The 15,114-nt window shown below is 35.0% G+C and overlaps 1 protein-coding gene across 3 annotated transcripts in view; it reads right to left on the minus strand.

The window, feature by feature from the left end:
* MOSPD2 (motile sperm domain containing 2) overlaps window positions 1–15,114 on the minus strand; it is a 31,830-nt gene that overhangs the window by 10,217 nt on the left and 6,499 nt on the right. For all 3 annotated transcript variants that reach the window (XM_085051703.1, XM_085051710.1, XM_085051720.1), the window contains exons 3-9: window positions 12,020–12,175; window positions 11,164–11,250; window positions 9,728–9,882; window positions 7,266–7,326; window positions 6,044–6,082; window positions 5,393–5,517; window positions 899–1,069 (exon numbers count right to left, since the gene is read on the minus strand). In XM_085051703.1, coding sequence (XP_084907829.1) covers window positions 899–1,069; window positions 5,393–5,517; window positions 6,044–6,082; window positions 7,266–7,326; window positions 9,728–9,882; window positions 11,164–11,250; window positions 12,020–12,175 — 794 coding nt within the window. The remainder of the gene's footprint in view (window positions 1–898; window positions 1,070–5,392; window positions 5,518–6,043; window positions 6,083–7,265; window positions 7,327–9,727; window positions 9,883–11,163; window positions 11,251–12,019; window positions 12,176–15,114) is intronic.

Consider the following 15,114-nt stretch of genomic DNA (forward strand, 5'->3'; position numbering starts at 1 on the left):
CGGTTATGTAATGTTTCCTTTTCACCCTAAGGTCAGTGAAATTATCTTTTTTTTTTAAAGCTGGCCAAGTTGCAAATAACAGCTGGACTACTTAGTGAGCTGCGCATTTCAAATTATTCTGACAAACTTGGAACAGTAAATGAAACTGTATTCTACTCCATTAAACAAGAGCTTTGCAAGTCACATTCCAAAATTAATTATGGTAATAAAGTGGTGCATTTCAGATTTTTTCAACTATTTTCAAGAGCAATATCTCCAGTTACTACCACTGTATATTCTCAAATATTATTTCATATGAACTTGTGTGAAACAATGCCCTTATTTCTGGATAAACAACACTGCAGGAAAATTATGTTGCAAAACACGATTGATGGAGTAGGAATACAATTTCTCCTGAGAATAAACGAAAACATTGATATGTTGAGATTTTATCAATAATTTAAGAAAACAAATTAACATCCAGTAGAGTATAAATATTTAACTTGGTATTTTCTCATGTACATACTGATTTTTAAGCATCTGAGAAAACTAAATATATTTCAAAATGTGCACCACTAGATACTCCAAGACTAAAAATAAACCAAATGGAAAGAAAACTGTTCAAAACAAAACAGAAACCTTTTTCATTTTACTGTACAATTCACTATATTCCAAGAGATAGACTAAATATTTGGTGCACATTTTATGCATTCTGAAGCATCAAACTTAACAGACCAAGAGCCAAGGCTGAAAGTGCAATTTTAATTTTTCAGTTTTCCTGGATTCTTTTGTCAAATTGGAGGACAGAAAGATAGTTAAAAAAACACGACATAAAGACAAACAAGTAACCAAAATTATATGCCTTTTGTCCCACTTTGTAACCATCTAGCTAGTCTTGCCTAAATCTTCAGTCAGATACCTTTTTCTGATTAAGGTTTTGTGCTTCATTCAGCTCCCCAGTCTCCTTGGTGTCTGCATCCATCTCTTCTTTACTTTCATGCTCATCTTCACTTGTAATGGGCCCATTTTCACATAACGGAGTTTGAAAATCATCATCAACCAATGGAGGATAACTGTACTTGAAAGAATCCTAAAAGATAAGGAGATTTATAAAAGATGAGTTATTTAACAAGATGAAAAGTAGCTTCTCCAGGATTTTTTAAATGCAAATACTGTCGTTTTTTGTTTCATATTACTTTTATGTTTCATTTATCCATTTCAAATTGCACCCTTGTACAGAAAGCTGAAACTAACAGTTTTTATTTTATAACCAACAGACAAATACAGTTATCCAATGAAGCCAGTAAACTGTTATTTATATTCACAGCAGAACTGCAGAATCTGGTCTATCAAGGATCAGCATTGAGAGTCTTATTGCTGAAGTTCTCTTCTTAGTTCTAGAAAATGTGGTTTAAAACTTATGACAGCTATTTCTAAAAATATTCAAAAAGTGATGAAAAACATCGGCTGTTCCTTGTATGTTAATTTCACAATGGCTGGTTTAAAAAAAAGAAAATAAAACCCAAAACCATCAAACAACCCCAAATAACCCCTGAAATTTAATCTAATCTGTGGACCTTCCAGCTTCCCCTTATCCAAACCAATAAAAAGCCTTTTCATTCCCTTCCAGGACATGATGAATGGCATGTGACAAAGTGACCTTAGCAGAGGGAAAATAATTTTCCTGCACACTTTACTTGGCCTTGTTAATCCATGCTGCTGGAGAGCGTCAGCAGATGAACAAAACCTTATCAGTGAGACAACTAAAAGTCCCACACTCCACAGTCACAGTGCCTAAGTTTCAGTGACATGGGTGTATCTACTAACAGGGTGAAAACCTCAGCCAGGTAAACAAGGCAGATTTATTCAATGCCTGATACATCCATTCTATAGACTTATGGCTCAATTTTATTGCAAATCTAGAGAATTCATGCTAGTATTTTTGGCAATTTTTAGAGGTGTCTTAGTCATAGCAGTGGAATTTTCTAAGAATACATGTACACAGTGGCCATGAAGTCATATGCAAGCTTAGTCATGTCGTAACTTCAGGCCATTGACCTGTACAAGGTACTTCCAAGAAAACAACCTGTGGGCTTATCAATTCAGATACAGGTGAAGAGCACAGCACTTCCACACATTGTTCAATATTAGCACCAATTGAGAGAATCTTCATCAATTCATCCTTGTTAAATCCATCTCCTGACAAAGAAAGACTGGGCAAAAACTACAAATTAAAACCCTACTGTGTGTACATGTCTTGCATGAAAGTGTATACTTTATGTACAAAAGTCTTGCAGAAAATATTACTGAAGAGGCAACAACTCTTCCTGGTCAGTCAGAAATGTGTATGCCTTAGGAACTGGACTGTTCCTACGGCTGGAAATGGCAGAATGTGTGATACAATGGATAGGAAAGCCAGAAAACACTGAGTTATTATACATTTATTACTAAATGAAAAATATTACCAAGTGGCTCTTGGGCACCTAACCCTAATTCTCCAGACTGGACAGCATTAGCTTGCACCTAGATCTGCCTTGGGCAATTTTGACAAGCTCTCCAAAACAAACCTGCTATAAAGAAAGTGACCTCTGTGCACTATGGACAAGAACAACTCAAAGCCATGTACATGGTGTGTAGCACGTATGGATTACCAATATGGTAACAGCCACCGCCAACAGACGCTGGTGAGGACTTGGATGGAACTTAGATCAAATTCATATTTCAAAGTCCAATTTTCTTGTTTCCAAAATTAGTTTTAATGCTTTTGATACTCTGGAGACACCTTTGTCCCCTAGTTGTCTAAAATCAAGCACGTAATATTCCTTCTTTCTCAGCTGGCTGACAGTCAATCAAAGGATTTTAAAGCTAAGGAAAGTTTCTGACTCATCTTTTGAGTGACCCTGAGACAGAGATAAAACATACTTAAAGACAACTTCACTGGGACATTGAAGCTTGGAGGCTTCCAACAGAGACAAAGAACAGTTCCCTTAGTTAAAATAATTACTGATTTCAAGTTCAACATTATTAATTCTATAGCTTTGTTTTTTTGTTACTTCCAGAACTGGTCTCTAACATCCTTCTGGAATACAAAGAATGTAAGTGCAGTGGAATCTAGGTATCTCCCCAAATTAACCGCTCCCTCAGTTGTTTACATCTGGCAAGACCTGGCTCTTCAAAGGTGGATCCTAGCAGGGGACACAGCAGAAAGAAGATGAGTCTTACAGCTACTGTATTAAATACAAAGGATGCACAGGTTTGCCATGCTCTTCGTTGGCATTACGCTTGTTGCAATTATAAAGATCTGTAACTAAACACGTGGAAATAAAATACGACAGAAAGAATTGCAAGGAGGCCAAAAAACAAAACAAGAATTCCCTCACAAACAAAACCAAACCCTTGAGAGAAAAATAGAAGGAATCAATTTGTGCAAGTCAGATACTGCATTTTTAAAAAGCCAAGCCTGACAATACTAATAATGGTGAATTGTAGTCTATCTAGTTGCCTCAAGAGAAGCAAAGGTTAATCACATCAAGAAAAGTTAAATTCTGAGAAAAGGTCATTAAGTTGTCTGTTGCCTGATCACTGAAAAACTCCTTGCTATCAGAGAGATGCAAAGATCCTGCTCTACTGTATATACTGAAGAAATCTTAGGAAGATCTGCAGCACAATTTTGGAGTCTCAGTATTTGCTAACAATGCTTCCAAATTATGACAGCTCTCAGGTTAAAAGCTCAAAACACTCATCAAGTGAAACTCAGACAAAGCATATACTGGCTCAAAACACAGGGCTCTGAATATGCAGTGATACAGCTGTTTTTCTGAAATTGTCAAAACCTCTGGAGTTCTTGGTAAGCAGATTTACTACTATTCTACTACTTAATTTCTGCCACTGCAACTTCCTACCCCATCCAAAAGATTTGGATAAGCTGCCTCCATGATTCTGAGACTTGTTAATGCTCTCAGAAGATGGGCAACATGGAGCAAGCTTGATAACAATCATGAACCAGCAATGAGACCTTTCAGGCCCGAGGCAGGATTAGCAATAACTCTAAGATTGCATGTTCCATCAGATGCTACAGGAGGATACTTAGCAAAACCACAAGTTCTTTCTTTAAAGACATAATTAACTATTAGGTAAGACAGTCTAAAAAGCAGATATGGGAGATACTCAGCTTTAATGAGGAAAAAACCTTGCCCCTCTATTGCAACAATAGGACAATACCACAGGAGCCAGGCCCAGAACCACTGTTAAACAATATTCAATTCCTCACTGAAGCCACTTCAGACATCATCAGTCCTTCTCTCAATGCCTACTCAATTGCTGAAATTCAGCAATTTCAGCTTTCTTCCACACGAGAAAGTTCTTTTGTGAGACTGGGGAATTAGGGCAGCAATTTTCTGTGAAGACTCTTTTCTCAAGAGTCTCATGCAAAAGCACTTTTTAAAGGGTGCTAATCTCAGTCAAATAAAAATCAAGGTAACATTCTTTTATGTTCCTCAAACAAGTTTAATATGTTCTGGCCACAACAACACTACCCTGAATTCATATACAAAGGAACATGGTCTCCCCTGCTATTGCTGAAACACAGCCCTCCTTTTCCCCATATTGCTATTGCCGTAATGCCAAAAGTACTTCAGAAAAGAAAATGTAGAAGAAGAAAATTAAAAGTAACTCCCCTACAGTGGGCTGATTTTACTACTATAAATGGCCTAAAAAACATTATAAAGCATAATTTTTTCTGCAAATTTATTATAAAGATTATGCAATGCTGATCTACTAGCTTTGTGAAAAGTTAAACCTGTTGTGCAAGATGCTTACGCTGTTCCGCTCTTTAAATTGCACTAGAACTGGATTCTGGTTCTGTTAAACTGATGCTGCATGTACTACTTTGGAGCTCTACTATACTCTTTGAAAAGAATCTCCTACAGCCCTGTCTTACAATGCAGCCCTAAAGACAACAAAGGAAAAATAGCTACAATGTAACTGTCTTTATTGAATCATAGCTTTGGAGCAGGACTAGAACTCTCCGAGGACCATGAAACCTACTTTCTGCTCATAGAACTTGTTTCATAAACAAATACCATCACTAATTCATCAGGGATGAAGAAAAGTACAAGAAAGAATGACACTTAAAACAGATAATTTTTCTTAAAGGTCTGAAAAACTAAGTGGTTTCCAGTGAATTATAATAGGATGAATGATTCAGAGAAAATAGTTCTGTACTTAAAAGTGCAGACACCAAATTCTCATGAAGTTAGCCTATTTTATATTCCTGTGATCTTAAAATTATCTTTGGCAAAAAAAGTTCAAGAAATCTTACATCTGTGAAGTGCCAAACCTCAACCTCACATATGGGATTTCTAGAGGTGTCTCAGTTGATCACAACAAGAACATGAAATGTTATTATACTTACAGTTCCACCCATGTGAGGTGGCAGATATTCTGCACTGATGTATTCCTGAACGTCACTCTTGTTTGTAAACTTTAACATGCTTACTGCTTCTGGGCCAAGCCAACCCTTCACGATTTTAAAAGCAGCTTTAAAAAACAAAACAAAACACCAAACAAAACAAAAGGTATACGTAAGTTGTCAGGAAGGGAGTTTTGTTATTTTGTTTGCTTTTGTAGGTTCTCTTCAGTGTATTGGTAGACCTTATATAACACAAGTGAGTTACATCCCTGAAGATATAGCAGAACTTGCTCTGAAATTATCTATTATAATTGAGATAGTGCAAGGAAAAAAAGTATTATTTACAGAGAAAATGGAAATAGTGTCTTTGATTTATTAACTGACACCTCTGTTATCTTGGAATTTAGCCCTTGAAGTACACACCATGTAAAACCAATTGCATTTCCAAATCTGAGTGAGGGAGGTTGGGAAAAATACCTATACACTCTCCTTAGCTGAAATGTTTTGCTGATTTAAAGGCTAATTGTTTAGATCTATGAAGCATTTACAAAGACCATTGTTATTTCAGTAATAGTAAATTCCTATTCCTATTTATGCCACTAACTTTTAAAAGTTATCACAATCTAAAAAAGAAAAAAAAAAGAAACAACTTACCATTCATAATCCATGGCATTTCAAATATTACTATCTTTGCTAAAAAGAAAAAAAAAACATCTGAATACCAAGTGCTAGGTATTCCTCTATTTAAGGGCAAGCACAACAATAATGTTCATGTAAGAAGTAAATATTTACTTTTACAAACATTCATGTTCACTTCCCTGTAAAAGCAATTTTGTACAAATCTATTGCTATTGTGATATAAAAACATTAGCTGTTTGCTTGCACAATAGATAATAAAATTCCAAGTTATATACTGTTTATACTCTTCCTAGGATATTACCTTTCTGACATATTCTAAACATACTAACTAATAACTCAGCTCCCAGATAAGAGAAAGGCATGATCTCAACCTGTCCTAGAAAAGCAACTACTGAACAAAAGAACGTCTAACAAGTTTATGCAGCACTTCCTACTTCACAAATAAACAAGTACTGATAAGTCTTTGTATATCTATTTTTTCCAAATATTCTTTATTTTAGCATAGAATTTTGAAAATACTTAATTGTCCCAATTTTTTTTTCCTCTTTAATGTCAAAAAAAGAAAATCAGTGTTGCACTTGCCTTTAAGTTTGATATTTGATCAAAGCTATGAACTTTGATCACCAAGCTGAAATCTAATATTCAGAGTTTAAGCAGTTGCTGTATGGAATTTCAATATTCACAGACATTTTCACCTAAAATTTATCACATATTTAAGATGAGCTAGCAAGAATTATGCAGTGTTTGCCTATGCATAAAAAAGTTAGCAGGCAAGTATGCAGGGTTTTCTAAGTGTGCACACAAAAATGGTTCACTTATTTTCAGAAGAAATCATTGCTCCCCAAATTTTCTACAGCCATTCATTCTTTCACCCCTGTAGACTCCTAAAGAATAAAAATTGTCATGAAAGTTTGTAAAGCTTCTACCCAAGTAACAAGGAGCAAAGGAGAACAGGTCAGTACCATTCTATTACATGCTTATATTAATTTCTACTATGTATAAACACTTGTTAGATTATTACTTCACAAAAAGGAAACTGATTTTTGGTGAGCATAAATTTTATTTACAATACACAGTTGTGTCAAGAATATCCTCACTCTGTAAGATTCACATGCTCCATGAAGCTACTCCAGAAAAACATGAACAAAACCCTTTATCTTCACCATCTTCTATCATGTTATGAAATGCTCTTGTTACACACATCTACAATGCTTAATATTTAATATACAATACTTACTGAGGAAGTTTGGGTAATAATCTGTAAAACAGTTGACAATAAACCGGACAAAATCCAAGTCCTAAAATAAAATCACAGCATAAATGCGGTGCAAACCAAAACATTAAAACTACAGGCTTAGTTAAGGCATTTAATGAATGTCACAAGACAGTTATCTTATAGTCAACTATGTTCAAATTTTACACACACTACAAACATCATCCAATAAAATGCCAGGCTTTCTTTTTCATTAAACTGCTGCAGGATTGTGGTCACACTTCCTTTATGATCTAAGAAAGAAGTCAATAGACCTATGATCAGTGCAACAACTAAGATATCTAAACTACTGCAGAGCATCATCAGGATTTAAGATGTGCATGAAAGATAAATGAAAAATAAACCTTAAGCACTAGAGAAGCTTGACAGATGGAAGAGCACTCAATATACTGAAATTTCCCTACAGTAATTTTCTTGCATACTGTTCAATATACTACTGCACTCAATATTATATTTCCAAAGGAAAAAATGTCCCAGGTTTTCCTTTGAAAAGAATTGTTGGGTTTAGTGTTAGTTGATGGCATGCAGAGAAACTGCAGGCAGAGACAGCACTCAAAAGAGCTGCTTTTAATACCACCCATTTTCAGGATGTCTCTACCCAATGAGCAACTGCACAGAAATAGTACAGTCAGTCTCCTTTGCAAAATCCAGGTATAATGGAACTGGCTACATAGTAAAGGGCAAGGAAGGCTTTTTATTAAACAGGTATAGAAATAAAGTAAGAGATACCTTAGCACAATAAGGTACTCAGGTGGGAAGCCTGCCATGAGTACTTTCCCTAGTCCTTTTACCAGAAGTGACCACTACTACTGCTTTCAGAAATAGTACAGAACATTTCTGGCTGAGGGTCCAAAGCCTGTCATAACAGTAAGAATGGGGAAGGGACTCCTAGGGTGATGCAAACAAACGGTTAAAACATTTGTGGACAGAGTTTAAAATCAAACAAAAAACTAACATTGTGTAAGCTGAAACAACCTGAAAGCTTTTTAAGTGGCTTCAGCAACTAGAAACTAACTAAAAGCTTGACATATTTACAGGCAGAAGGTAGCCTCTAATAGAAGCATTTATCTCAACTGTCTGTTGCTTGTACCAAATGCAGTATCTTTCATTTAACAGCATAAACACAGTGATAAACTAGAATGATTAGAATCTCCATTAATCAGGATGCTGCTCTCTATTGTGCTGCCCATCCAAAAGCAGCACTATCAGAGAGCAGAAGGATAGATCTGTTATTTTGATGGAAGTGTGGAATTAGAAGTGCAGATTTCACAAACCATTCAATAGCTGAATCCATTCTAGTTACCTAAAATGGTGCAACAAGTCATGAACTATCAGAATTATCTCCTGCATACCACTGGTAAGAGTGATACACTAGATGTCCATAGCAATGGAACAAACAAATCAGGCATGCTCTGAAAAAGAACTCACAGATCCAAGTTCTTTTTCTTTTACGATAAAATTTATCGATTACTCCACATGGCTACAAACAGCCATTAAAAAAATACTCCTGTTCTGTGATAAACATACTAATTACAAAACAAGACTGTACAATGGGACAGTTACAGACAGCACTTGAGATTTTGTCTCTGGGAGACTCAGAGACACAGGGGAAAAAAAAGCTGCTTCAGGATACACTCCATAAAACCCAAATCAAATCTTTCACATCAAGGAGATTATTACAATCCTTTACTCTTGTTATATAAAGCTATGGCTCCAGTATTGTCTTTGGGAGTATGGATAGACAGCTCTCATTGCACAGGTCAGAGCACCAACCTGGCAAAACAGAATCACACCATTTTTATTTGTCAAAATACCTCCTCATAATCTGGTGGCCCCATACTGCAGAGCTGCAAGGTCCTAATGCAACATTCATCATCTTGCCTATGCTAGGCATAAACAAGTTTTTGGAGTTAGATTTGGGGTTGTTTTTTTAAATTATATTTAAATTCATTCTTGCCGTATCACCACCACCAGAAAAAAATAAAAGCACAAAGAGTAAGATACAAGTTTCAGCCATTCCCATAATAACAGGACAGCATGGCACTTAGTAAGAAAAGTGTAATTATTCTATAGAAACACATTTTGTTTTCTAACCTATAGACAATCTGAGGTTTTTAGTTATTAGATTAAATCCCTAAATACGTGCTGATAGGCCAGCTCTCAACCTTGCAATCTAAACCAGTTTAGATTCAGCTCACTCACCAAACTAAAAGCAAGTTTTCAGCACCTTGCAGAAGGCAAAGTTTAATTTGTAACAAAAAATTTTGGAAACTGCTCATGTCATGGGAAAAAGATCTACATATCACTGATCTCAATCATTGTTAAGTTATTTAGTTGTCAAGGACTGTACAGGGACTTCCCTTTTTCTAGGAACACTGGTTAAATAATTCCAAAAGCAATCACGACAAGACGGTAAAAATACTTACTATGTGACTGATTCCAGTTTCAGCCATGTCAAACACTACTGTTAAGGGCTTTCCATGATCTCTCTTGGCATAATGTTCTAACCAAAAAGCGACCAGTTTCTTTTTGTCAAGTTGCTGTTTAGGATCTCTTGTATGATGTTTCACTTTGAACCAAACTTGAACAAAAACACACACAAAACTTGAAATGAAATATCCAGGCTAACAGAAAACATCAAGCAAGTAACTATACAGGATGAACTGAAATGTGTTAACACCTCTGAGTTTGTATTCCACATTTGCCCTGATTTTGTGACCACTGGACAGCCAGAAAAACAACTGCACACCTCTTCACAGACCCCGCTTTCCTAATCTACATTTTTTGCTGTAACTTTTTAAAAACTTCAAATAAAAAGAATTAAACCCCACAAAAACCATTAAAGTGGAAAAACACTTTTTGTGTATTTAAAGACTACTTACCTAGATTACCATTTCATAATTTAAAATTTAAATCACATGGTCTTCAGACAACACTATGTTCAGTATATATTCTAAGTATTGCTATAAAATTAATGTTTCCTTTTCTGCTTAGGCTTCCTACAGCGCTGAAGTTGACGTGTTTTGAAAAACTATTTATATACACATTAAGAATTATATAAAAAGCAACAGATCTTCCTAAAAGAAAATGAAAAATTCCAGGAGGTGACCAACATTGTATAAATGAAAGCCCAGTACACATTCTTCTGGAATAAAAAAAGAGTCATACAGAGACTTGCTTTTCCACCAAAAAACCCAAAAACCACAGGCATAATTCAAAGTAAAAGACTTTATAAAAATGTCTGAAACCAAGTTACTGACCGTACATAAAGTGAGAAAAGAAATATTCAAGGCAGTAATGTGAAGAGCAGCTTTCATTTTTACTACCTTTACAATATCAAAGTTAGGCGAACCTGAAGATAATTTTAGATATGCTCAATATTCTTTCTGAAACTTGGAAAGTCTTATTAAAAAACCAGATTTCTTCTCCAAGTCTTTTACATCCAAAACTAAAGTAAAAAGTACTTTGTTTCACGTAAAAGAACAAATGCTTTTAAATATGTGAACTAGACTGTATTTCAAGATTAAAAGAAACCCCTACTCAAACACAGAACATACATTAAACTATTATATTCTTGTTTAAGACAGTGATCACAGCACCAAGCCTGTCAGAGTCAGGCCATGGTGTGATTCTCAGGATGTCCTGTGGAGGGTCATGAGTTGGACTCCATGATCCTGCTAGGTACCTTCCAAATCAGTGGATTCCACGATAAAATTTTTATTACCCTATTAACTGTTAAAGTAAAACCAGTAGCCAATACATATCTATGTCTGTTCTCAAAAAGCTTACTTTTTAAGATGATAAAATGCTACAAATAAAATAATGATCAGCGACTGAAAATAGTATATTCTGTATAACTTACATAATTTATAGCCCTCCTTATCATATCCATGCAGAAAGAGAGCACCAATTTCAAATAACCATTTTGGAAGGACAGATTCTGACAAGTCTGCAAAACCAAATGAAATAATATTTCAGTAATCATATTATTAATCATATTGCAACTTAACAGAAGTCACTAAAAATGCAAAAGTCTAGCAAAAAAAACCAAACAAACAACCAAAAACATCTTTATAAGCCACTTTCCAAGGCCTTTATTAAACTAATGCAAATACTGACATAATTTGGAATCTTTACTATCTTGTTCTCATGCTATAGAGTAGGATCTACTTATGAAGTAAGAACAATTGAAAAAAATCTACGTAAGAAAATGGTGCAAATGTTTAGTTTTTCATATTTGAAGCCTGCCCCACCATGCTCTATCCTTCAGAGTGTGAAGTCCCACAGAGTTTTGAGTTCACCTCCAAAAGATTCTCATAGAACAAAAATGAGATCTCTTATTTAGTGTGCCAGACTAGTACTATTACAGAGAAAAAGAGAGCCCTGTTTGTTGTGTGGCTTTTTATTATTTGCCCATTTTTTTAGGGCAAATAATGCCCTATAATGCAAGAGACAAAACAAGAGATAGCTGCCAGCCTTCCTTCCTCTTAAATAACCTTTCAATAGACATATGGAACCAGAAGAAAATTGAGATACTATTGGTCAACATAAAAAGCAATACCTTTTCTCCTTTTTTTTTTTTTTTTAAGTCCTTAGTCAGCTCTCTGTGGTACTTTCAAATCTTTAAGAGGTTCTTAATGAAACTAGATATAGAGGTCAGTGGTAGTTCAATAGGAAAGCAACATGCACCTTCAAAATCACTATAAACCATAGCTTACCATTAACTGTGTATTCTTTCCTCCACTGAAAGCTTTCATCAATCATTTTTAAAGTATCATCCACCACATCGTGACGCCAAATCAAGTAGTTTTCAACCCATTTATCATCTTGCTGAAGTCTTTCCACATCTCTAGAATCATATTTATCTGATTTATCTAGGAAATAAATGTGTTAATGTTTATAGCATTTGCTACAAAAACATGAAGAAATTTGTCAAGTATAGGTCTATAAGCATCTGCTAGGTACAGAGGATTTCTCTTACAGTTTCAAATTTAAGCAACCAAGGCACAGCATGATAAATGATGAAACCCATCTATCTGCTGCAAAGATATTTACACGCACTGCAAGATCACTCTCACTAGAAAAAAACTTCTGTGATTCTTATGCAAAGAAAAAAATATTAGAAAACAAGGTACATTTGGAACAGGTGTAATTTTCCTAAAACCAGTTGTCTGTAATTAACATGAATTAGTATATAGTCTTAGAATCTGTGTACTGATGAATGTATATATTAAACATCACTAGTACACACCCAAGTTCTCAAACTCACAGACATCAGCGTGTCAGACCATAAAATGTCTGACAACAAATATTAAAATCAGCGGTTTTTACCATGCACTATACATAATTGCATTAAACAAAATTGTTTTCTTTAAAGAAAATTACAGTTTACACTTATAAACTGTTACCCTACCCAACACAAACTACATGCAACACTGGAGTACCACAAAAGTCCCGAAGGCTTCTTGTATGTTCCTGTACCACATTAGTAACATGATAACAAGCTTACATGCTTTTGGAAATACTTCAGATGAAACAAGACTTGCTGTTGCTTTGGATTTTTTTTATTTTTAAACAGGAAAGTAAAACACAAATGCTAAGTGGACTTATTTCTATTGTAGATATGCGTAAACAAAGGCTCAGTTCTTAGATCAATGCTCCTTTGTCTGAGAAATTTGTATAAACAGAATGTAAATCAAGAGCCCATGATAGAAACAAGCTTCTGAAAGCAACAGACACTGGAACACATCTCTGCTAACTACTAAAAAACCATAAGCTATTAAACTATTCACCTAAATTCATTACCATGGAAAAAAAACTAAGGTTGTTAGTAAAAGAGATGTTAATTTTCACATACTGGAAAGACTATTCCTCTATCAGCAGCAATAAACTCAAAAGAACTTCTTTCAGAGCCATTTAGATCTGTAATGGGATGGCTTGGGAATGTGTATTTCAATCAGACATCTTAACTGAGAAAGAAGTTAAGAAAAAGACACCACTGACTTATGCTAATATTTGCTGTTTTACTGGCCTACATATAAAGATATTACCCATTTTACTTGTCTCTCAATTTATACTGTTTCCTGTTATAAATCAGTCAATATAACTGTGAGAATGTATCAATTTAAATGTGTCCATCCTCTAAGAGTTATTATAGTTGCACTCCCCCAATGAAATTTTTCACATCCAACTGCTTCTTACATATGTAATCTACTGTATTCCTTCTTCATTAGGCTTCAAATTTCTCCTTCCCTTGATCCTATCCTACTACTTTACTTTGCTCCTTAGATAAACCTAGAATTTAATCCCACTTTCCTTAATCTTAGTCCCCTACTTTCTCCTCTGCCCAAAAGCCTTAAATCCACTAAAATATTTTCAACTATTTAAGTTCCTTTTCTCATCATTTCCATACTTGCACCAGAGAGCTGATTTCCTATATTCTGACTGAACCCAGCAATCACTCAGTACCAGACTGATATGTTTAACTTCTCTGTGGCTCTAGGGGAACCACAGATGGATTGCAAAAATCCTGGGTGTGAAATTTTGTAGTCTCAACTGCTCATCTGAAATTTGTAACTCCCCCAATGATTTAGGAAGTTTTATTTGAGAAAAGCTAACAGTACTTAGTTTGAAGTGAACTACTTTACTTCACCTTGGTTTAATAATCTCTGACACACATTGGCTTCCAGCTATGAGTGACTGCAGTTAACCAACCAGCCAAGTACTTTGCTGAGATCACTCCCACATGTATCTTATTTATATAAGGGATTTGGGTACTGTGTCATTAAGGAGAAAACCCACCACCAGGTAAAAACCAACAGGACAACATTTCACACCACTTTCTGAGGCTCTCGTCTTTCCTTTCAGTATCTGTTTGAGAGCACAACTATCAGAATGTTGTTTTGATAGAACCGTGCATGCTGTATCAAACTAATTTAAAACCACTGACAAATCATTACATGGAACAAACCTCAGAACACATTTCTTGGCCACTAACAAGTTTTCCCAAACCTCTGAATTTAGAGAATATTTTTAAAAACATAGAAATTGAACTTTGTGAATATTTGAAGAAAACGAAACTGAAAGAGAAACAGAGAAAATGTTTAATCCAAACTTCCAACATCAATGAAAAGGAAGTTGCATTCAGAGATAGGGATAGTTGCAAAAGTATTTTTCCCTCTCTTCTGTAACTAAATTCTCAACAAGGCACATGTAACTCCAATTTATATACATGCTAGTTGTTTCCCCTGCTGAAACCAGGGGAAACAACTAGTCAAGTTCTGCATCCACAAGCATTTGCAGATTACCAGGATTTGAATCAGGTTAGCTTAACATGATTGACAGAACAGTACTGAGTACTGCACATTGTGACTTTTACCTGATTTAGACAATTCTTGCTACAAAATAAGTAAAATTTAGAATGAGAATGTGAATAAAAAAGAAAGGTGTTTTATGTCACACACAAAAAGCAGAGTGATATAAAATTGATGGAGTCCTTCCAAGAACCCAGTGATTGAAAACATGTCAATTCAGAGAAGGAATTACTCTTCAAATCTGTACGTCACATAATTCTACAGACATCTGGAAACTTGTTTTCAAACTAAGCTGTGAAATAATCAGAATGTTTCTCATTTTAAATCACTCATGGAACACTTGAGTGCAGTTACTGTATTATTAAAAACTCCTAGAGTTAAATTAGAATTACTTGAAAGAAAATAAGACCTTTGGTATTCTCAATACAATTTAACTGCATCCTGCACAACAACTAAAAGGCCAAAAAAGAAACAATAGTTGAGGGATATCCATATGGAAA

This window comes from Lichenostomus cassidix, chromosome 1, assembly GCF_008360975.1.
Source record: "Lichenostomus cassidix isolate B80296 chromosome 1, HeHo_3.0, whole genome shotgun sequence".
Lineage (NCBI taxonomy): Eukaryota > Metazoa > Chordata > Aves > Passeriformes > Meliphagidae > Lichenostomus > Lichenostomus cassidix.